Source organism: Leptidea sinapis, chromosome 23 (assembly GCF_905404315.1).
Source record: "Leptidea sinapis chromosome 23, ilLepSina1.1, whole genome shotgun sequence".
Lineage (NCBI taxonomy): Eukaryota > Metazoa > Arthropoda > Insecta > Lepidoptera > Pieridae > Leptidea > Leptidea sinapis.
In genome coordinates, this window is record NC_066287.1 from 12594499 (window position 1) to 12620155 (window position 25657).

Here is a 25657-nt window from a genome sequence, read left to right on the forward strand (position 1 = left end):
GAATAAGCAGCAATGTATAACATTACTTATATTGAAAAGAGCCCGATTTGGACAGTGACAGTTGACACACGACTAACGAGAAAAATTTGCTTATATTGTCTTTACAATTCAAATCATTGACAATAAGGGACGATACATTCAGCTGATGGTAACTGATACGCCCTACCCATTACAATGCAGTGCCGCTCAGGATTCTTGAAAACCCGAAAATTCTGAGCGGCACTACAACTGCGCTCATCACCTTCTGACATAAGATGTTAAGTTTCATTTGCCCAGTAATTTCACTAGCTACGGTACCTTTCAGACCGAAAGACAGTAATGCTTACACATTACTGCTTTACGGCAGAAATAGGCACCTCTGTGGTACCCATAATCTAGCCGGCATCCTGTGTAAAGGAGCCTCCCATTGGTAAAAAGCATACTTTAGCCGTTCTGTTATCAGACTGCCTTATTATGTCCTTATATGAGTTTAGAACTTCATTTCATATATTCTATGATCTTCACACACGAGTCTTATCTCACACACAACTGGTACACCAGGACGGGTTCTTGATCTCTTCGATTGTTTTTTGCTAAAATTGGACACGCAGAGTATAAACTAGAAAATGAGATATTATATTGTTATGGACCATGTTTCAAAGTCAACATATACGAAGTTACCAACATATTATCTCCTCATAATATATCTTAATCTCTGTCGAGTTTTATCCATTCACTCCATTTTCGCAATCAAAACGAAAAAGTTTATTTTGGAACAAAAGCTCTGCAGATAAGTAAATTTAAGCATTGAAAGGGTTTTCGTTATCACGAACTCAATTTGAGTCCAGATAAATGTTTAATTTTCAATTAATCCATTGAAAGCTGTAAAGCCGAAATTAATTACTCTGATCTAGCACTTAACTTCGTTCTCATATATTTATCGAGATAAGTTTTTATTTATATTTAAGGCTCGTGGGTATAATGAATGTGTTTTCAATCTGTTGCGTGAATTTAATGATACAACTGAGAAACAGGAATGTGTCAAGTATATATTCATATTGAATAATTAATTCTCATAATTAATACTTAACATTTGCAAATATTATTTTTACAATCGAATTAAAAAAGTACTTTTCAAGTTGTGTGTATGGGCGCAAACTGCCACCTACCGGCAATAGTTCGCAACTATTAATATTTATGTTTTAGTTTATCATTAAAATGAATATAATTGTTATAGATTTATCTGAAGTATATAGGATTTAATAACAAATAGCTATTTGTAAACATAAAACCGTTATTTATTAAGGTTTGATATTTAATAGACACTGTTTTGACTGTTTGAATGTTTTGAAGATGTTTCATGGTTCATTTATTTTTAAAATACTTAATTTACTGTGTAAATGTTTAAATTAATTTCTTTTAGAATTAATATCATTATTCTGTATCAAACCTTATTATTTTATGCAATAAGTCTTTCTTAATTGCATTTCGAATCTTGCTTGCAGCGCCATCTTCTTACTTACTAATGTATATACAAATTTAATGAACAAACCATATATTATAAATCATTTGAAGTTATATAAATTCACTAAAACATTTATTATAAATATTAAGCTGTATTTAGGAATTATTATACAATACCAAATTTTATTTGTTTGTTTTAAAAGAAGTTGTATCTACTTTTATCTATTGTAAGGTAGCTATAAAAGCGGTTGTTTTATGTAAAGACTGTTATCCCAGCGGAAACTCCATAGGGAGTGCCGCTTGCGCCTCTCTCTCCCCATGAGAAGGTCGCCTTCGATGTAGGCTTAGAGGGCACCTGCCCAAAGCCAACTGCAGGTGGTGTTTAGTGGGTAGGCACCTAGGTTTTCACGTGAGTCCCACATAACCAACGCAGACTAAGGCTGCGTTGGTATGCATGAGCATTCACCACCTCCCTCCCGTCGTTATCCCGGAGGGTAGCCCATTCCCTTGCTTGGGCGCAAAAAAAAAAAAAAAAAGTAAAGACTGTTCAGTTCAAGTTCAATTCTATGCTAGTAATTGTGAGTGATCAAACTAAGAAATTATTAGTGTGTTATTTCACCGTGATGCACCATGATCGAGATCACCGTGGCTTAACGCCGACATGTGCTTACTTACCCCATAATTTTATCGTTGTTTATATAATTTTAAGCTGACTGCAGTATTCCCAATCCAATACGATTTAAGGTCCCTTAAGCCACAATATATTAATAGAACAGTACTTAAACTTCATTCTAGAGCGACCTAATTGACGCACGCACACATACACACGATTAACACGGCCGGTAAGCAATCTTGGGAAGATAAAACAATTGAGTGTCACGGCGTACGCCGCCGAGAGTGGTCGCTGTCCGAGTTGATAAAAAAGAAAGCAATAACAGACCGTCCTGATTTTTTTAAATTGATTATTTTTCTTTTCATAATTGTTCTAATTCTGTTATCAACAAATATAATAATTTCTTTTAAAACGATATTACAAATATTGTGAAGTAATCTATCTGATAAAATACCACGCACGACTTACGACCCACTAGTATCAAATGAAAATATTATACATTTCCAGTTCGGGTTCCCATATATGGTTTGCACGCCTACTGTTCCTCGGACCATTTTAATTTGTGTCTCGTCTATATAACGAAATAAAATAAACTCGTAAATATAAACATTAATAGATTATTTTTTCAATGACGGAAAGGAGCATGATAGGCCTCAAGAGTTTCTTGGACAGAGTACAGAAGAGCCAAATAAGGACTTAAATGAACATAAAACAACACACATCACACACATACACTCACGCCTGCTTCCTGTCGGGGTAGACAGAGACAACAGAATGACACTTGCTTCTATCCCTATGAACCGCACGCGCTTCCTCTACATCTTTTCGCCGGTTCTGGGTGCTTCGAACCATTCTTTTTTTTTAAAGTAACCGAATGTTCTACGAGGTCTCCCGCGACCGACCTGCCCACATACACTTGCCACAATATTTGATAAATCATTATTTTTACTCATTCGCTGCACGTAACCAACCATTTCATTATTCCTTTCTCAATCCCTGTCAACACACCTTCCTTCAGCCCACAGGACGCTCGTATTACGCAGTGATCGCATTTCGTCTGCATTAATTCCGTTTAAAAAAAACAATTAAAACAAAACACAGCCACAGAAAAAAAGTAGAGACAGCCAACAGAAGAAGGAGAGCAAGCTAACAGTTTGATCAATTTGGAGATTTACATTAAGGAAAACTGTCACTGCTGGACATTATTGTACATTATAGATGTACAATATACTAGCAACAAACAAAGCGTGCACGAGCGACGAACATCTCTATCGGAGATACCGAATATAAGTTTTATAATCAGCGGACCACGTTACACGTATGTCATAATGGTGAATATGACGCTTGGTGAGCACAAACAATGACGTCATAGTTCATGGCAACATACAAACAAGCAGAGATGATTGTTTGTAAACTCACATATGTCGCCAGTCTTTTTTTTTAAATTTACTCTAACCAATGGCATCGCTTTCTAAATATTTGAACCCCAGAGGGTTTGCATTTTTTTTTAAATTTCTGGCTTAAAAAATACAAATTTTAATTTTAAGATATAAACTTTATTTTAAAATTGATTCTAATTTAAATCATTTGGAAATTGTTTCATGAACATCGCAGCAGTTTAATTAGATAAATGTAGTGAAATCATCTATTGGATTGATATTTTATAAATAAGAGAAGCATTCCTATGACCTGGTTGTGACTTGATTTGGAATGTGATACTTATAAGGAGTCGATTACAAAATAAACAGCACGTGTCCTATCACGTTTTATCAATCAAGTCAGATTGCAAATTAGGTTCGTAAACGATCTTCTTTAAATTCACAAATTTAATTTTCAAGCAACATTCATGAATGTTGCGGAATTAAATTTGTATATTTAATGTCAGAAGTGAGGAATATCACTTAAAAATAATAAATCGTTAATATTTGAAAGAGCGACATCTCAAGTCAATTTCCTAATATGTAATTATTGGGGTTGAGCAGGTTATCAACTGTAAAGTAGATCCTGTATGGATGGAGCCACAACCTGTGAGTCGAACAACACATACCAAGATTTTCGAACCATGCGTCTAACGAACCAACACGAACAGTTGGCTCAGGTGTTAAGAGCGCTCGGACGGAACCGAGAGGTGCGGGTTCAAGTCCGGCATAAATATTGATACTAATTAACTTTGTATATTTAATCCTAGAAGTTTTCTTTAATTTTTTATTTAAGAGGGGGCAAAAGTTCACGACTGATGTCATGTGAAGTGGTGAGGCAAACAAGGACAAGGATTTTGGATGGACCCTAATGTCAGTAAGATGGCCAGGGCCAACCAGAACTAGAGGTCCTATGACCTTCAGACCGGAACACAATAATTATGCTTACAAATTACTGCTTCACGGTAGAAATATTCGCCGACCAAGGGTCAGATGGGCTCACGAAATACTAGTGATTGCGGGTGGAAGTGTTCTGTACAGCCAAGGTCAGAGAATTATATATATGTAGAGTAGCAAAGGAAGGACACAACAACGGGTAAAAACCCGAACGTGGTACATACAAACAATAAACCACTAAATTAAATTATAAATAAAATAACAAATAAATATATGATAACTCATGAAAATAGAAATTGTTAAATTTCTCTAAAAATTAACAATGCTTATATATTGTAAATGTACTTATCACAGTAATCTGTATGGAATTACACTAAAACTAAACTAAAACTATTATTATTATGCTCTTTGCTTTAAGGTATATAAAATATATGTATAACTCGTTACTGACAATTATATGATATGATATATATATCAAATTATGACTTTTCTTACAACAGCAACTTAACAGAAATTTAATTTTTAATAATTATCCGATTTTGACGTTGTCTTTGAGTTTGTCTTTGCCTCAAATTGCCAACACCCATGTAACACTCTCCAGCAAGTGCAAGAAATTATTTGAAAAGTTCATCACAATCGCATGAACGTTATGGCAGCGGTATAAATATGAACAAACACGCATTAACTTTTCATATAATAATTAAATTAAGAAGACTGCACTATACAGGATGATCAATGATCAAATCAAACAATATGCATTTAGAACGAAAATAATACTAAATATTGACAAAGTTTTAGCATTTGACTATTTAGTCACTTCAGAAGATGTGGCTCGATAAAAGTATATTAACTTGCAAAATACGATCACATACAGGGTGTTATTGATAATGTGTCCGGGGAATTATTACGTAACTAATACAGATATCAAAAAACTTTAAACTGATATCGAAAGAACGCTACCTAATCAGTAAAATGACATAGCATATTAAAAATCAAACGAGGGGTATCCAAAATTGTCATACTAAACAGGTTATTGTATCGTACAACTAGGAGGCACTTCGAACATCTGCTTTGAATTAAAAATTTTGCACTTAATAAAAAACAAATAGTACTCAATTAAGAGATATGTTTTTTACTTTATTAGTTTAATAAACAGTTTCCTGTAAGTTTCAGTGTGTTAGTTTACTAAGCTTAATGAACCTTTTAAAGTAAGGAAACCAAAACCTTTCCTCTCCTACTAACTGTATGGGAGTGCTTTTACCTATTCTGTGGGAGTGCTTAGTATCAAATACAATTTTTATTCAAAATAGGATGTGAAATCACTTATTGAAAGTCAAAAAACTACCACCCATTCGAAAATGAATGCCTCCGGCCTGAGAAGAATGGGCGCAATAAACTCAGCGGGCTTTTTTTTCATAAAAAATATGTTTAGCAATTAAAGTAACATTTACAAAGTAACACAGTAACATTTTAAAATTAAACTTATTTAATAGCCTGAGGGCGGTCGCTCCATTCCCAATCTGTCGTATCATTAAGAAAGTCATTAAAAAATTGAATATTTCTTTTACTTTTAATAAAAATTTGAATACTTTTTCATTTGAGTTATAGAAAGTTATTGATGTCATTTTACTGATTACGTAACGTTCTTTCGATATCAGTTTAAAGATATATATGTATAATAGTAATTATTATTATTGTTGGAATATAAGCATTTAAATCTGTAGATTTATTATATCTCCTACATGTGCTCGTACGCACGCCCTAGTGATAATCATCGTATTTAGTTTTCACTTGCATAATCGGAGTTCTAATTTGTATCTAAATCACATCCTCCAGGCCTACGAACCTTAAGAGGCGCAGTATCCTCAGTGGACATAAGAGGGGTAGGTCCTAATCTGTAATAGTTACGGAACAATCGCTCGATCACACCCTGTATATAGTATGAAGTAGGTATGGATGGATCACAACAGAGATGTGTATAAAGGATAATGTCTCAAAATATTTCCACATGTGAAGCATCAATCGTTGTGATGTATCGGCCATTGCCGCTTCCCGATTTGGAGAGGAGCACGCCCGCGCCGCTACTATTAATACCGCGCTACGCTCGTCGCAAGATGGCTGCCTTTTTATATTTATATATCTGGAATAAGGCCGAATATAGAGAACGATGACGAAATAAACTTATGGAACTCAGAGAAAAAATACATATATATAAGAAAAGAATATACATATTTTAAAAGTAGTATGTGTACGTAAAGATAATATGATAAATTATTTAAATAGTATTTAAATAATCTATATATTTTTTTCTTTTTTTAGATCCGTTTGCCAGTCGGCAATGGCCTCCTCCAACCTATTCTACTAGAAATTTTTCGGAGTCTCGATTGGAAGAGAAAACCGTACCTACAGGTTACCATGTAATAAATTACTCACTTAATGTTAACATTGTTAACAAAGATTGGAAATGGAACAACCATTTTCAGTCTATTAAATAATAAATTATATTGTACGATATAACATTGTTATCATATTTTTATGAAAAAAAAAGAAGTGCGCTGAGTTTGTTGCGCTCGTTCTTCTCAGGTCTGTGGCATACTTTTTCTATTTGAATACGATACCCATATTAAAATTTCGATTATTAGAACGCGACGGAGCCCCCAAATGTGATCATAAAGCAAACGAAATCACGGGCAGGGACTTGTGTATAGTTAAACCTAGCTGTAGAAAGGAATTTCGTAAGACCGCCAGCGAGAATCAAATCCGTGGTTCGTTTTCATTCATTGAATGTATACATTTGTTTACATCTCAGCACATATAGGGCATCTGAGAGAGCTAGACGCGTTTCCATGGCAACCATTGATCGTCCGCCATTTTAAATGCAGCCGTCTGCGATTGCTTTGCTAAACATAGATTGCCTAACATTATAAAAGACATTCTCGTTGTGTGCGAGATATTTTCTTAGGCGAGTATAATATTTTTTTTTAAATTAAATGTTATGGTTTCTAATAATTGCATTATTTTCTTATTTTTATTACCAGAAGCGCTGTAAGTGTTGTTATTTACGTACCTACTTCAGACCACAGAGGTTTGCTAGTAGGTGGACCGCCAGACTTCTAGATGGTGGTGATGGTATCCTAATTTGTGGCAGGTGTCAGGAATCAGGGCAGTCTTTCGTAACCTATGATACATTTTTACTTCAGACTCAGTTTGTTGAGTCCGTCTATATTAATTAGTACCTACGTCTACATAGAGCCTCTTGCTGTTAGGCACCGCATGACAACAGGCCATACTTATTACAATAGCGTGCATGACAGTTACGTCTTACACTCGCGATACATAATTCACTTAGTTTTAGTGTGTTGTTGAAAATAGAGGTTAACAGAACGCCGTAAATTTTTTTCGGCGTGTTAAAAATTTCCACAGTCTATCTAATTATCTAAGGTCTGTGATACACGTAAATTCCCATTACTTTTGTAAGTTAGGCATTTTTTTACTCCACACTTATATTTTAATTATAAGGCGTGATGAAAGACTTTGGCTTTATTTGTAAATAAATTTATTGAACACATTTTACGCTGTGATCAACAATCAATTTAGATTACGAAACCAATTTACTCGGAAGGCTTAGTAATAGGAAGTTTCATTAATATGCCACGATGAAAGTTGAAGTATTGATTTGATTAATGATGCGTCTACAGACATAGATTATAGACAGCGATCATTAATATCAATAACTTTGTAAAAACTACAGTTAAAAACACTAATAACAGACATATTTATGGGTTGGAGTTTGTGTTCTCTTTGGATAAGGTAATAGTCGTAGATCATATTTTATAGATAGATTGTGTCAGCTGTGAAAACGTAGAAAAAAATTGACAGCTAACCTCAAAATCAGCATTTTGAGCAATGCACACATACTAACCGCGAGTGTAAGGGCTATATTCCACCGGGACACCATGGTGGCGCGGCTGGTTGCGCAACCAAACGGACTCCAGGAGAGTAACTTTCTATAGAGCTGTATACATTACGTTGATAGCGGCGCCGGCAACTGGTTGCTCCAGCGTGGTGTCCCAGTGCAATACAGCTCTAAGACGTAGCTTGTCACGCACACCGAAGTAATAAACCTGGCCTGTTTTCATCGGTTGTCTAGCAGCAAGAGGCTCTCTCGTATAAATTATCTAAGGTAATAGTAATGCAATGGTTAATACTTAGCGCGAAGTTTTGCCAAACTGCCATCTCTCATAACACAACAATGGCTTTAGACCATTGTCATTTAGTGGAGCATTATTTATGCCTAGATACTCTTTCCTGAGCTAAGTTAGTGATTTAAGCTAATTCTTATAGGAATAATCTATGGAACGACCATGACGTTTAGCTGATAATAAGCGATAAGACCAACGGTACTATTCTCGTTATTTCACAATCGTCGACGTTCAGTTCTGATCCTATCCACGTCTTGTTTATTCCTCTATCATTTCTTAGAACGTTAACTGAACGAACTCTGCGTTTCAACGATATTTGAACGGCAAGCTCGCTCGAAATTACCAATATTGTTCTACCAAACGAAAAATATTTCTACGACTATTAAAATGGTTAATTATGCTCTATTATATGATGTTTTAAGTTAAAACTGAACCAAACGATAAAATTTCACAGAATTCACATCTCCCTATAATAATTGACGTTCGATCTTGTTACGAAAATAAGCATCATACGTTCAAAAACTTTCCCAAACTATCTCATTTTATTTGGTAACTAAATATACAACAATATTACATTAAATTAAAACTATCTTTGCGAGGAAGTGTTCCAAGAATACTGGCAGCATTTCCGCGTTCAATGGCTAGGCTGATCCGTTGACCGAAATAGCTGCCAGCGCTTGGGTTTCCAGTAGCCCTATTGAGGTGCATAGATAGTACTTTGTACATTCTCCGCGCTTCTGGGCCAAATGTCTTGACACCAAACGGCACAAAGACGTAAAACTGACTGAGACCGACATATTTGCGACGGCTGTCTTCGGCAGTCGAAGCAGCAGCCCCAGCACCAACTGACGGTAATTTTAATTAGATTGATATAAATTAGGCGAAATATTTAAAATCTTCTTACATTTTATACATTTTGTTACAAGAAAAATATTTTCAAAGGTCTTTAAAATTAATCTTTAATTATATCGCTACAAATTGTTTCGTCCTTCTTTCGCATGTCGCATTACAACCGACCGCGGAGTAGTGGTGAAGTTGAATCATTAATTTGAACTACTGCTTTCAACAGAGGTTGGACGAATAGTCTATGTCAACAGATGTAAGCTCTGTTATTCAACAGGGGGCGTGGTTTCGACGCCTGGCGTTTTTGTTCATGATACTATTTTATGAATAAGTAAAGTTGGATATACCCAAATAACCACAGTGTCGGGAGACTAAGGTTTTCAACGAGTGTGTGTTGCCAGTGATGACTTACATTACGCAGACGTGACGCAACTATGGGTTTGATGAGAAAACTAATGTCACTCAGAGAGCAATGGAGAGGGCTATACCTACTCTGAGTTTCCCTGCGAGATCGAATCAGAAATGAGGAGATCCATAGGAGAGATCGGAAGACGCAGTGTTGGTAAGCCCCCCACAAGGTGGACTGATGACCTGGTCAAGATCGCTGGAATACGTTGGATGACGGGTATTATTGTTCTAAAACTTTGGTGGAGGCCTTTGTCCAGCAGCGGACGTCTTCCGGCTGATTTGGTGAAAGCATAAAATTAAAAAATTTGTTTTTTTTTTGCATCGTGGTTTCATAAAACCAGACAGTTGCTTTTTTGTGAAGTTTTATTGACTACTTTCTTTCTACTGTTAGGGCTCGAGCACGTACGGATGATATTGGGCATGCATCATTGGCAACACTGCTTCCTTATTGCATATTGGTATGCCTCTATTGAGCTCACAAAGTAGTTTTGTGTGTAAGCATGCAAACTTGAGTTATTATTAGCTACTGAACATAAAATTTATGAAGCATTTTATGTAAAAAATTGTGATGGAGTGTAGGTTTTTTAAATTGGAATAGTGCTTAATATACGTTCCAAACGTTACGTTAGGTTGTTCAAAATCCTACTTTAATAATATAATATTCATTCATTCATCTATTTTAATAATATAATATTCATGCATTATCTTGCCCAAAACAAGGCATAGCCTGTATTATAAGTATAAGACTATGTTATATTTAATACAATATACTTACTTAAACGTACATGAATACACATAAACAACCATGACTCGGACACAAACAACCATATTCATCATATAAATGTTTGCGCCTACCGGGATTTGAACCCAGGACTTCTACCCTAGTAGGCAGGGTCACTAACCAATGGGCTATATGGGCCGTCGTATTTATATCACATCCTTAGTTTTATATCGAGTTAAAAGCTCTTTAAATGCCCTTAGTTTTTCACTTAAACCTTTTTCATGTTTGAAAGTACCTACATATATCTGCTTGCATGGTTTCTATTGAATTACTCACTATGAACTTTCTCATGAAATCTTAAAAATAAATGTGTCTTAAAATGACTTGTCATTTCGGAATGAAAGTCATTACAAACTTTCTCATCATCCTAAGTTATTATATTGTACACTTATTTTTTTTTGAATAATTAATTGAATTATATGATTTTGTCATGACAGATGTAGCTGACATCTTACACTCGCGATATCTCAACAAAGTGTTGTATTAAAAAATAATTATATAAATTATATAAGATCTATGTCAACAATATTCATTCGGTCATTATTATTTTTTTATAAGAAGTGACGAGACTAACAAATGGTTCATCTTATGTTAAGTGATACACGCTATCGTTGCAATGCGACGTTGCTTAGCATTCTTGAAGATGTTAAGTGTAATCATTAGCCCAGTAATTTCACTATCTACGGCGCTTTTCACCGAAAGGAAGTAAATGTCTCACACTTTCAAAAATTCTGATTTACATAACTTGAATACAATCGAAAAGATTAGATTGCCTGGTAAAGAAAACTGCATTTCAATATTTCATGCATTTTATACGCTTACGCTTTGTCCCCTTAATTATAAAAAAATACAAACAAAAAAGCCACCTACCTCAACTGCAAGTAATGAATTATTTCTGAATGTAGCAGCGGCAATAATAAAATAATTGCATTATTTTGTAAATACGCGTGGATTTATATCACGAACATCGTGGTTGGTCTGTCACGTCTACATAGTGCAATAATATGACGAAATTTAAGTGGAAAGCAAAAGTTTTCGTCATGATCGTATGACGGAGTTATCAAATTCCGTGCTATAATTATTTTCTATGAGCACGAAATGTGCACACAGTGAACAATTGCCTTTAGTTGCTTCGTTTTTTAAAACAATATTTTATTATGAGGGATTTATAAGATTCAAAAACTGTATTAACAATAACAGCTATGATTAGGTACATTAAATTAAAACCATCATTACGGGGAAGTGTACCAAGAATACTGGCGTTTTCGAGTTGGATAGCTAGGCCGATCCGTTGACCGAAATAGCTGCCAGCGCTTGGGTTTACAGAAGCACTTTTGAGGCGCGACTACTAGGAGGTACTTAGAACGTTCTCCGCGCCTCTGGGCCCCACGGCCCATGTGTCTCGACATCAAAAGGTACTTAGTACGTTCTCCGCGCCTCTGGGCCCCACGGCCCATGTGTCTCGACATCAAAAGGTACTTAGTACGTTCTCCGCGCCTCTGGGCCCCACGGCCCATGTGCCACGACATCAAACGGCACAAAAATATAAGACTCAGTGAGACCGACATATTCAGGACGTTTGCTGTTTTCGGCAGTCGAAGCAGCAGTCTCAGCACCAAATGACGTAATTTGGACAGGAGAAGGAGTCAGAGGGTCAATGCATGTCGCGTCCCACACCAGCACCCTTCACCGTGCTCAAGCCACCAGGGCCATTCCATCAGGAATATACTAGTCTAATAGAATGAATAGAATAGTCTTCTTGTAATACTCTAGTTTACTCATAAATCCAAAGAGATTGCTTTATCCTGACCAGATTTTAATTGTTAGCTACAATTTTCATCAATATAAGGGATTATTCATTCGAATAAATTCTATACAACTGTGGCAATTTTAGCCCATTTGGAATTTTTCGATGTTTTCATGTTTTTTTTAATTGAAGAGAGAACAAACGCTCTTACAATCGATGAAATGATCACCTCCGCCCACATTCTCTTGCAACACCAGAGGAATCGCAAGCACGTTGCCGGTTCTTTAAAAAGGGTACGCACTACTTTTGAAGGTACCCACGTTGTATAGTCCTGGAAACACCGCACAAGGAAGCTCATCCATAGCTCGGTGGTACGTGGAAAAAAGTTCCTTAAATACCTGTGTTCACTGTGGAGGAAGGCTACACATCCAGATGGTGGGGATGATATTGGCGTGTCGAAAGTGGAATTTGGCGGCAGGAATCAGGTCAATCAGCTCTATCTATAACAAGTATCTAGTTGAGTTCTTGTGGTGGGCTTCATCATACTTGCTTGTGGCATGTCATTGCTTGTGACCGTGACGGGCGGTGGGGCAGGTCGTTTTTTTTTATGGAATAGGAGGACAAACGAGCGTACGGGTCATCTAGTGTTAAGTGATCACCGCCGCCCACAATCTCTTGCAACACCAGAGGAATCACAGGAGTGTTGCCGGCCTTTAAGGAAGGAGTATGCGCTTTTTTTGAAGGTACCCATGTTGTATCGTCGCGGAAACATCGCATAAGGAAGCTCATTCCACAGCTTTGTAGTACGTGGAAGAAAGCTACTTGAAAACCGCACTGTGGAGGACCGCCAAACATCCAGATGGTGGGGATGATATCCTAACTTATTACATATTATCGTTACATAAACAGGCACTTCTTGTGGTTGTGGATGTTCTCGTCACCGGGAGTTCTGCTTTATATTGTTAAATTTAAATTATTTAATTTATCTAATATATTTTTAGTATATATATTATAATCGTTAATATAATGCTCGCCTAATAACTTTATTTATATGATATAGTGTGTATGCATTATTTATTAACTGTACTCATTTTTTTACTAACTGTGCTTTTAAATAGTAGATTTAAATTTATTTATTTTGACTTTTGTCGTGTTGTAAGTTTTGCAGTACTTGAGGGCTGAGTATCATTTTCCAGTGATATTCATTAAAATAATTTTAAGACGATAAAGCTATATAGGTAGTAGATTTAGAAATAATAGTAACGAGATTCTTGTTTACTTCTCATCAAAGATCCACCTTTGTGGTAAATATGGTATAACTTTTGACCTTTATAAGTGTCATTTCTTTATACAAAGGTAATGAATAAAGAAACACCTCTTTGATTTGGTTTGATTTATCAATAGTAGAAATGACGTCCACACATCTTACCCCATCATGATTCTCACTGTAGTCAGATTCTTCGTTTCTAGACATAAAAAGTATTTATATCTTTATATATAGCTTTTTTGTATCATATTTAGAGAGTTAATAGTCCATAACATTACGTAACACTATAGATAATAACATTCCTTGGATCGAAAGTTAAATCACTTCAAAACACTTCACTTGAAATAGTCTCATATCAAGATGCAATATGAAAATTGTCACGTACACGTAAAGTATTACACAATTATGTGGTTAGTACAACATTTCCTAAGTGTTGATAAAACGCTTGAGCCAATGATAAGACAGGTAGGCAATGTGTGTGTAGGGGGGGGGGGGCAACAACCTCTATTACGTCACTGCTGTGTAGTAATGTTTTTTAATTGTAGGAAAATGGCGGGAAATCGTTTATAGGTTTATATTAGGTATTATAGGTCCTGACTTGACTCGCTAATACTTTTTACTCGCTTGTATACTTTACATATATCTTAATAAATAAAGAAATTGTAAATCGGAAGATGTAAGTTGATGAGTGGCTGTTCTTGTCACTTCTTCTCATTAAAGCTTAAACTTGGTAAAAAAAAACTTTTGGCATTTATAAGTGTGACCTAGATGAACGTCTTGATCAACAATATTTGATTTAATACATAGTAACTATACCAATATATTGTTGCTGTCAACTTACCAAGTGTTGTCAGAATAGCTTTTGTAAAAATTAATTTATAATTCAAATAATGTTTTTTATTCAATAAATTGCAAAAAATTATACTATTGAGCCGAAAATGTAACGGACTTACAAGTAACCTTGGTGTAAAGTTATAACTGAGAATAAACAAACGATATGAAAAATGTTGAGTATTTCGCGGACAACACTTTCAGTCAATGACGTTCTATACATACATATAGACAGTGCACCTCATACAAAATCAAAGCCGAAATATGGCACATGCCACAAATGACACCATAATAACCTTCAACAGCTATTTCTATACATTTCTGCGTTGACTCTAGTTGTTTAAAATATTATTGGTCAATAAGCAGTAATGTAAATACTATTTCAGTTTCAGCTGCGTATTTTTATTTAGAACCCGATTTGGACAGTCACATCAGCGGAGTAGCAGTTAGATATATTTTTAAACTCAGACGAAAAAGATGGTTGCTATAAGTTTTACGTTCGTCAGCCTGTCCCTATTTTCCGATCAAGATCTGTTCAGTCGGAGGTTTTTAACGTTTTAAATCAAAAATCACACTCATATTATAGGGGGGTAAATATTTGTTATTTCTTTACGTTCTAAAGGGATTTGGATTTAATAAGTTATGGTAACCTTTACAAAGAGAAACTAATACTCAAAAATAATATATTTATTACATGGAATAATTAGTTGAACTGGTTATTTATAAAGTTAAGTTCCTTGAATTAAATAAAATTTGTCTTTTAGACTTATATATCTTTTCTGGCGTATCTTTTTGGTATATGTAGTGTAAACGGACATCAACATATATTTTTATGACAGCTTTTGTCTTCATATCTCTCTCTTGCTACCAACTGGCGCTCATTCTCTGTCATTATCTCGTGTACGGGAAAGCTAAATATATTAGTTTTTACATTTTTGCGATGTAAATAAGTATTAATGATAACAAGTAACGATATTTCCGTGATAACGTATAAATAGTACGTAAGTAAGTGGTCACGTTATTGTAAGCCGTTCACATTACACAAAATATAATATATAATATAAAAAATTAACAAAAAAACAACCGACTCTAAAAGAGTATTCCAAAACAATAGATATATAATATGCAATAAACATTATAAAAATAATTGCGTATTTTTATACAATCTAATTCTAGTAACGAACGTACACGGGAAGCACTAGCTTTCAAATAAAAAAAGAGTTATCAAAATGGTAAAAAAAGGTTCACCCAGTCGAAAGTTGTGAGGGACAAACTTAAAAAAAAGAAGATACCGACGAATTGACAACCTCCTCCTTTTTTGAAGTCGGTTATAAAGAGCGACTCTATTGTTTTCATTTCTGACTGTGTCCTTTCATCTATCCCATTCTGACAAGCGTGTCTTGTCTGGGGACTTGTCAATAATTATTGTACTATATTTAATGAAAAAATATTGGTGTTATTAAATTATTATTAATTAGTAACGCTTTTTGCATATTAATCTTATATAAATAACATACCCTTACCGATGATAAGTAACATCATCTTATTTTTGACTCGTTAATGTATTATTCAAGCACTTTTTATAGGCACACTTAGGCTTGTTGATTGACACACGACTAAGGAGAAAAGTGTGCTTACATTGTCTTTAAGCACACTTTTGTCGTTCCGTTATCAGACTGCGAATGGTATGTCCATATGTATAGAACGTCATTGCTTTCAGTAAAATGATAATTCTGAGGGTTACCGAATGTCAGGCAGCCTTACAAATAAACAAAATGTAATCAAAATGTCTATTTGTGTAACTTTATACCAAGTTTGTTTATAAGGCTTTTTGGTCTATTTTTCATGCGTTAAATCACCGAAACATGCTCCAAAATAACAATAGAAATTAGGAAAGAAATAGATAATTAAAATATTAAGTGAGCTGTCACTTGGTATATAAATAAATATTAATAGTGAGATCACACGTCACTGTGTAACAACATCGAAAGTTGTTCAAACCAGAAACGACTTTAATGAACTGTTGATTTGCATAACAGATTAAACGATCAATAAATCATTGTCTGAGATTATTTTTAGTGGATATCGTTATTAAGTCTTGTTGTTTGTCATTAAGAAATGTGTCTACATAACATAAATTTATTTAAACAACACATGAACGTTCACCGAGTTCACCGTATCGTATTCTAGGACAATTGGCATATGTTTCAACAATTTTTTTATAATTTCTATGATATTATATAGTTCTCGATTTATAACTTAATACACACATAAAATTACTTTTAAAGTGATATTGCTAATAAAATGTATGTCTCTATCACCTATTTATATATTATAGCTATACACAAAAGATTTCCATCTATGTATTGACTCATCACGATATCTTTGGAACCATAAGGCGTAGACAATTGAAATTTTGGTAGGAATATTGCCGTCGCCGAGTAGAGGATACATATGTCTACTGCGGTATATGTCAGTTCAGAACTTTTACGAAATTCCACTCCTAAGAGATATTTTTAGGAAGAGAATAACGTCTGACGGGTCAGCTGGAATTATATAATACAAATTTGCGACCGGACAATGTTTGCGGAATAAGTAAGGAGCTTGCCACAATACATCACTGAAAAACAAATTAGTTTTTCCATTTCTAAAATAAGCGACGACAAAAAATTATACAATACAAAAAGTCTAAGAACTTATTTATTTATTAATTTAAATTTAATATTTATACTTAAAAGGGTATCCTTCCTTTTGTGGGGTGATGTATATGCTTTTACAACAAGATCCCAGATAATGTTCAAAACAAAAGTATTACGTTATGTAAAAGAATAATTGTTAAAAAACGTTTGTGGGGTAAAAGTTACTATAACATAAATTACTTTCTTAATGATACCACAGATTGGGAATGGAGCGACCGCCCTCAGGCTATTAAGTAATAAGTTGAATTATACAATATTACTTTGTAAATATATTTTTTTGATAAACAAAAAAAAGCCCGCTGAGTTTGTTGCGCTCATTCTTCTCAGGTCTGAGGCATTAGTTTTGGAATGGGTGGTAGTTTTTGACTTTCAGTAAGTGATGTCACATCCTATTTATCCTGATATATATGATCCGATTTACGTAATTTTTCTTAAGTTTGATGCAGAATAGATGCCATTTGGTCCCATAAAAAATTTACATAGTTTGGCCCAGTAGTTTTTATTTTATGAACATTTTTGTGTACCTCGATGATATAATATTTTTTTGTGTACGGCTTTTGTAAGAGTTTTCATTGAGGTTGATTATATATTATAATTACTAACAGACACTAAAAGTAAAAAAAACTACGTTTAAAAAACATACTCAAAAAAACCAAAAAAGTATTAAATAACTAAAAATTATTTAGTTAGAATAAAAATAATTGAATTTGAAAAAAGTGTCTAGAAAATTAAATATCTTAAAAATTACGTAAATTGTAGATATTCCAAGATAATAATCCTTATTAAAGACTTAAAAAATTAGTATAAAAGTGACATTATACCGTGAAAAATACTGATATAATTTAGTAAAATAAAATAATATAAAAAATTACCTAGATTTCTGTCATATTACTTACTTGATTAAACTAAATTTTTGATTGGTTTAAACAAAACAACAATTTTAGTTTAATGTCCTTCAGAGTTCTCTTACACTAAAATATTTCCTTTGAACGTCAAAAGTTCAGGGTAGGTTCATTTGTGTAACGACTTACTAAGTAATAAAGGTTGACTTTGAAACGTGACTGAACAAAGGCCCTCTTGTGATAAGAAAACCAACACTCTACAGAAGGCTTATGAAAAAAATAACAGTGTGTGCTTAAGACACGATGGTAAAGTGAAAGATTTATTAAGCAAGGCGAGGTTAATAATATCAAGTAAAACTAAGTATCTATATAATATAATAGTAATCTGTCAAACTGTGTATTAATCTATCAAACTTTGTTCTGGCTCTGTAAGTCGACTGGAGCCGGTTTTACCGGAAGTAGCGTTACGTACACCAGCGTGACGATGCAGTTTCATTCAATACCCTCCAAACCACGAACATTGAAGATAGTAAAAACATTAAGGATCATTAAGGCTTGTGAGATGGCGGTATTATTATTATTTTTAATTTAAGATCACACCTTTTACGGAAATATTTACATGGTACATAACATGTTAATAAAGAAATGCTGTACATTTTATATTTTTTTTGAAGAATTCTACTAACAGTACGAAAACCAAGGTTTCACAATAATTAAAGTTTGTGTACCTTAGTAATTAAGTATTTTTATGTATAATTATTGTTAATTATAACTTAAAAATTAAAAACCAATAAAAACATAAGCTTAATAGTAATTACACTTTAGTTCTCACCCAATATTGACATCACTTAATGTTGGTATCATATTATAAGTACCTGAAAAAAAAAATTATAATTACAAACATGTTCATATTATTATAGTACTTACAACTAAAATAAATAAACGATGATAGTAATACTGTTTAGTAAGTGACCATTTGTAATATGTAACAGTTAGTTTAGTTTACGTAAACACTTTCCTAATTACGATAACCTGATAATGAAAGGTAATGTGAAATATTAAACAACGAAAAGATAAACAAACGCTATTATAAAAGTAAATAACAGTTTAATTTGTGATTGTTCGAGATGGCTTGTTCACGGTGTTGGACAGCCATTAGTTTACTTGTAATAATATATATACTGGTAAGTTTATATATTATATACGTAGGAATAGCAAGGAAGATAATGTGGCTGTTCACAAATATATACATTAAACGCTTTCTAATTTATCAAAGTAGGCTGGCTTTGTAAAACGCTAACTGTAAACGCGAAGTTATTCTAAATTACATGACGGGGAGGAGTGATTTTAAACTTCGAGTAACTTTTCATTGCGCTTAAGACTATAAGACTGTAAATGTCTTTTTTCTACAAGTAGAGTCAGCATGTTAAATGTTCATCCTGGGTGGGCAGTGCTACCTCCATAGTGATATATGCCGCGTGCATTCGCTTGTACTCTTCCATTTTGGGTTTGAATGTTTTTATATATTTGGGTGACAGAGATATAAGCTGCAGAAATAGGGTTCTTATCGAATTACGGAAATTCTTAGGTTGTTTGCGTCTCTCAATCTATCTGGTCGTTTTAACTGTTTTAAGAAATAGTTCAATAGGTTTTATTTATGTCATACTAATAAATATCTATATCATTAGTTAATATTTTCATTACAGGTTGCAGTGGAATGTCAAAGTAAATTCAACAATCAGAATTGTAAAGCATCAGCTCAAATTGATAATTCTAATAGGGAGGTGGTGAAATTGACCAACAATGCATCACCCAGTTCACAATTGTTGAATACTTTGCTGACAATAGCGGCGGCTAATGGAGTACTTCCTGAGTTACTACCGGAGATCCAACAACCATTACATATAGATAATACACGACATTGTAACCAAAATATAAAAGATGGATCAAGACCGTTCAATATAATACAGATTCCATCAAACCAGGGACTCCAAGAACAGCTTACTGTAACAAGTAAATCACCCCCTGGCCTGCCGCACTCAATATCAGTTTTACCTTCGAGTCATCTTTATACACCTGCCCAAATGCCTAGTTCGACACAATCCCAGTTGAGTCCAGAATCTCAGGTACAACGTAATGAAAATGCTCGAGTTAATAATCCTAGCGCAAGTATAGTTCAACCGATACCTGCAATAAGGCAATACCAACCAGCTAATATTCTTCAGGAATCACAATATCTTGGTGTAGACAAACCATACAATACGGTGTCCGACATAGAATCCTCTAAGAAACTTCTAATTTCAAGGCCAATGATTGAATCGTTAAATAGCAGGGAAAATCATTTACCGGTAAATTTACAAATAAACTTACCAGCTCAGGACATACCAGCACCTAGAGTGACTGTTGTATCAGCGACGCCATCACCAGCTTCATCGCCGCAAGTAGAGGAAAAATCATCCCCTTATTCATTTCCGCCATTCTTTGCTCCACCTCTAGTGATTAATCGTTCTAATTCTATGCAAAATTGGCTTCCAATGATACTTGTTGCGTTATTAGCTAATGATAACAGAAGTGCAGGAAGCAATTGCTGTTGTCCTTGTTACGTTAATTCTGATAGCCCTATACCAATGCCGTTCCCAATACCAATTCCGATAAACAGCCCCATTATTAACATAGATCGAAAGCAAAATACAACCAAACAAGCCCAACACAGTAATAGCGAAGAAGAAGATGGCGACGAAAGGACTAAAAGCGAGGAACAAGATAATAATTAGACGTCAGGGCCGGTAACATTTGTAATAAGTAAATCTGTCACTATCAAATAATAACATAAAATCTACATAATAATGTAATTAGAATAACATCATTTTGCTAATGCCAATCATTCAGTGACCGCACTGCCGGTACTTTTACTTCTTACATTTATAGAACTTTGTCTGCCGTAACATGACAAATTATTTTGCTCGACGGGGAACCATTGTAATTTAAGTCGAAGGTCTTAATCAAATATTATTGTTTTTAGTTTTTAAATTATTATCTAGTTTTGTAATAAATACATGGTTTAAATATGTGTTTTTTTTTATAAAATCTTACACTCTTTATACATTATCGAACGTAGATGTTTGATAATAATGTTATTTTAGTAGCACGTGTGATTCTGTGTAATGTCAGTTATCTGATTAGATATGAGATGAGCCAGTGACGCAATAATGTAGTAATATAACGTTTGATTCACAATATGAGATGTTAATTCTTTATTTAATCTCTGCCAAAAATCACATAAAATTGCCTAAATTTTGTATTGTTAAATAATGAATATTCTAATAGTTAATTCTTGTGTAATATTACTTATTCTAATTGCTGTTCAGGTAAGAATTTTTAAAGTATTTTAAGAATTAACTTCAAATGTGAAGTCAGTTTTTTATGTATTATTTTAATTAAAATTAATAATAGATAGATGTTATGAAACCTCTGTTAGTTTTCTACAAATACTTGGAAAACAATTATTTCATCACGAGAAATCTTTAGAAAACTCCTTGACCAGACAACATAAAAGTTTCAATTCCCTTACTACTAATGTAGTCTTAGGAATTAGTAAATGGTTACTACAGTCACCAACACTATAATTATAAGAATTATGCTCACATATATATTTTTTTTCTTTTCCATGAATAGGAAGAAGTATCATGCCAAGGCTTTTATCCAAATTATGGTGGATACCCGGTAGCCTACCAAAATAATGATGAGGAGGACCTCGGACTTCTGTTGACTGTACTTCTTCTTGCTGCAAGAAACCGACAGGCTCAATGTGGAAGCAACGGATGTTCATGCAACTGCTGCGACTGTGGTGGAAAGCAAAAAACTATACCAATACCATATCCTATACCATTTCCAATAAACAGTCCAATAATCAATAGAGAACAATATGATGATGATGATGATGAGACCGATGAATCAACTGAGAAACCGAAGAAAGAAATTGTTAAACACAAAAGTAAGAAACGTAAAGCTTCTAAACCAAAGAAAGACTCAGGAGAAGATGATGGAATTGATGTGCCGGTTATTATTGCTGGGGAAGAGGGAGAAATAAACTTTAAATGAAATCGACTTAATAGGACACTGACAATGGCTATAAATAATTCAAGAAATTTATAATTTGTTTTAATCAACATCATAAATACATTTAAACCTTATTAAGCATAATTTAACATTATTAATACAAATGCTTTTTTCATTTAGTTCTATATTCGTTATTAAATTACAAAAGTAGAAAAAATATAGATACCATACAAATATTATATACCTTAGTTGATTTGTATGTCGCTTTGGGTTAGCACGCACACTAACACTATTATATATATACTATATTGCTGAAAATAGAGGTCAACTGTCAACGATTGTCAATTTTTCAACGGTTTCACAACTTTTGCAATCTATCTTGACGTATAAATGATCTAAGACTATAACAATGAACCGTATTATTATATAAAATAAATAATAGATATACTAAAAAGATTATATTAAGTACGCTCTGTGCCTACAATATAGTATAGACAAACAAAAATATACGAGAGATACAACAATATATAATGTATACTCTACTAATATTGTACCTGTAATAATTAAAAAGTTTATGAAAATCTTAGGTAATGTTTAACTCATAATAAATGTTAGCAAAATTAAAAAATTATAAACTTTACGAACTAAATATACGCTGGTGAAATTATACACAACAGAAGAAACCATCTTATAAATAGATCATGATAGTATTTATAGTTCAAGCATATTTTATACACAAATGTCACGTAGGAGGCTCTTTAAAAAAAGTATGCTTAAAACATAGTATACCTAAGCTAAACCAAATTTAATATATTAGACCCAATTACCTTTAGCTGAATAAAAATTTAAAATCTAAGCATACATATATTTTCAATTATAATAAAATGTAGGTCGACGTGTCACCAACATTTAACATTTTGTCTATAAACCGTTTGTAGGTGATAAATAGAATGTAGACGAATACAAAATTACAAATTAAAAAAAATGTCCATGCATCTGCTTAGATACAAGTTGAAGTCCGTCAACTGTATCTGAGTAAAATATGCTATATAAATTAATTTCAAGAACTATATTTAATCGAAAGTACATTACTACAATACCTACTTTACAATATGCATCTTAGTACATATAATATTCCATTTAAAAATGAAACTAGCATTTCATGGCAAAAGTAAAATTTCCACAAGCACAAAATATATCCATGACTATAAATATATCACGCCATCATCAGATCTTAGGGGCAGGTTACAAATAAATAATTAATTGCCAACTTAAATAATATTATATGTTTATTTATAAGCACCTCCCACGCTCTCTGACCCTCACCTATTTAAGGTAATTTGCACAATGTCAGCCTTAATTCAAAACGATCGGTAGAGAAATTAGGATTTGGATTTAGAATTTGAATTTGCTATTTTGGACAAACGAACATAATAAATATTATAACAGCATGACTTGTGAGACATTTATGGTACTAGAGGATGTTATATTTGGGGATAATATATGAAAAAAAAAGATAATTGGCTACTCAAGCGTTAGACTAATCACGGGGCGCGAAGTATGAAGCGGGGGGTGGAACAAATGGACCTATCGGCGCTACTTGTGGTGGCAGGATGATCCCAGAAATTCTGCTTAATGTTTATAATAAAATAAAGTAATTATATTTTTTATAATCGCCAATATAATGCTCGCAAAATACCTTTATATATTTACGGTGATTTTTTTTATATATTTTATATATATACTAGTGATATTTATTGATCCACTTTACATAAACATTCTTATATTTATGTATTCATTTACAATTCCTTTTTTTTGATTTACTCGTGTAAGGCATTGAGTATTTGACGATTGAGTATTTTTGTCGCATCACTTTACATGTATTGTAACTGAAGTGATTTGTAAAATGATTTCTTCTCATTAAGGACGCGTTCTCAAAACAGAGAGGTATCGAATCGCACCACTACATTGACACCGCGCAAACACATACACGAACTTAAAGTTAATTGCGGGAATCCGAGCTTCTCGAGAGTGCAAAGAATTAATTTGAGATCGTTTTTGAAATCCAAGATGGCCGCCGCACAAAATTATGATTTTAGCAATATGGATATCGTATCCGAGGTTCTAGAGGGTGCAGAGAACGATTTGGTGATCATTTTTCAAATCCAAGATGGCCGCCGCACAAAATTTTGATTTTAGCAATATGGATATCGTGTCCGAGGTTCTCGAGGGTGCAGAGAACAATTCTGTGATCATTTTTGAAATCCAAGATGGCCGCCGCGCAAGTATATCATTTCAACAATATGGATATCGTATCCGAGGTTTTCAATGGTGCAGAGAACGAATTTGGGATCATTTTTTAAATCCAGTGTCTATATGTGCCAATAAAGTGTCACGAAAATGTGGGACGTTTTTATCCAAGAAGAGGGAGAGGGAGATTGAGACCGACTGAGATAGAGTGAGAAAGGGAGAACGTAGGATAAGGCACATGGAACCGCTAGTAAGTAGAACATTCTCCCTACTAGAGTTATACTGTACAAATTCAGCGCGCCGCCGCGAAAACGTAGAACATCTTCCCCAGTACCTTTGTATCGTGCAGGTATAGCGCGCGGATGCGAAAAAGTTGAACATCTTCCCTACTAGCGTGGTATCGCGCAGGTTTAGCACGCGGCCGCGAAAAAGTACAACATCTTCCCTACTAGCGATGTATTGTGCAGGTATAGCGCGTGGCCGCGAGTAAGTAGAAAAATAATTTCTAATATTGACAAAAACAATTGGCTTAGGGAACAGATTAGGATAATTGATACAAACGAGATTTAAACAGTTTTCCAAGGAAGTTTCACTTCTGACATGTGTACTTTGTACGCACGCCTTTTTGTTTTCTAAGGTATGGATGCAACTCCCAGCTTATTTAGGGAATGAAGAATTAATTAAGCATGTGGGATATTGTTAGACAGGCATTTTATAATAAAATTTAAGTTTATGAACGAATTCTAATTTGGACGCTGTAAATAATACCCATGAAGAAAAGTTTGTAGATTTCATAGGCGCCATCATGGATTTCTATTTTGACCCGACATTCGTTATTGTTGACCCCAAAAACCATGAAAATGACAACCATGATGAGAAGTTGGTGAAGTTCATAGGCGCCATCTTTAAATTCTAATTTGACCCGAAATTCGTTATTGTTGACCCCAAAAACCATGAAAATGACACCCATGAAGAAAAGTTGCCAAGTTTATAAGCGCCATCTTGGATTTCGATTAGACCTTATATTTAGAGATGAACTTATAAATCACTAATTCTTCAAAAAAATGCAGAAACATAATTTTTGGAAAATCTGACTGCGTACAAAATATGTAAAGTATCAAAGACAGTATTTTTAGAGCTTATAAAAAATATTCATGTTCGTTCGCGATCTTTCCGAGCACGACTGCTGCTTATTACAACCGACACAGTGTCTACCCACGATGGCGGCCGAGCGCGGACTGGCGTCGTTTCGACTTTCGATAGATTTATCTGTGCAATGCGTACGAAGTGACAATATAAAATAACCCTTAATACCACACATTAAAGCTCATGCTTATCAGAAAAATATATGATTTTT

General features: G+C 34.0%; 1 protein-coding gene across 3 annotated transcripts in view; it reads right to left on the reverse strand.

Moving 5' to 3' along the window:
- LOC126971101 (serine/threonine-protein phosphatase 2A regulatory subunit B'' subunit beta-like) overlaps positions 1-25657 on the reverse strand; it is a 148063-nt gene that overhangs the window by 45623 nt on the left and 76783 nt on the right. Inside the window, exon 1 of one of the 3 annotated variants that reach the window (XM_050817249.1) lies at positions 13782-13958. The exons of the other annotated variants lie outside the window; for them this stretch is intronic. Coding sequence (XP_050673206.1) covers positions 13782-13826 — 45 coding nt within the window. The 5' untranslated portion in view covers positions 13827-13958. Of the gene's footprint in view, positions 1-13781; positions 13959-25657 lie in introns of those variants that run through there. 3 annotated transcript variants of the gene reach the window in all.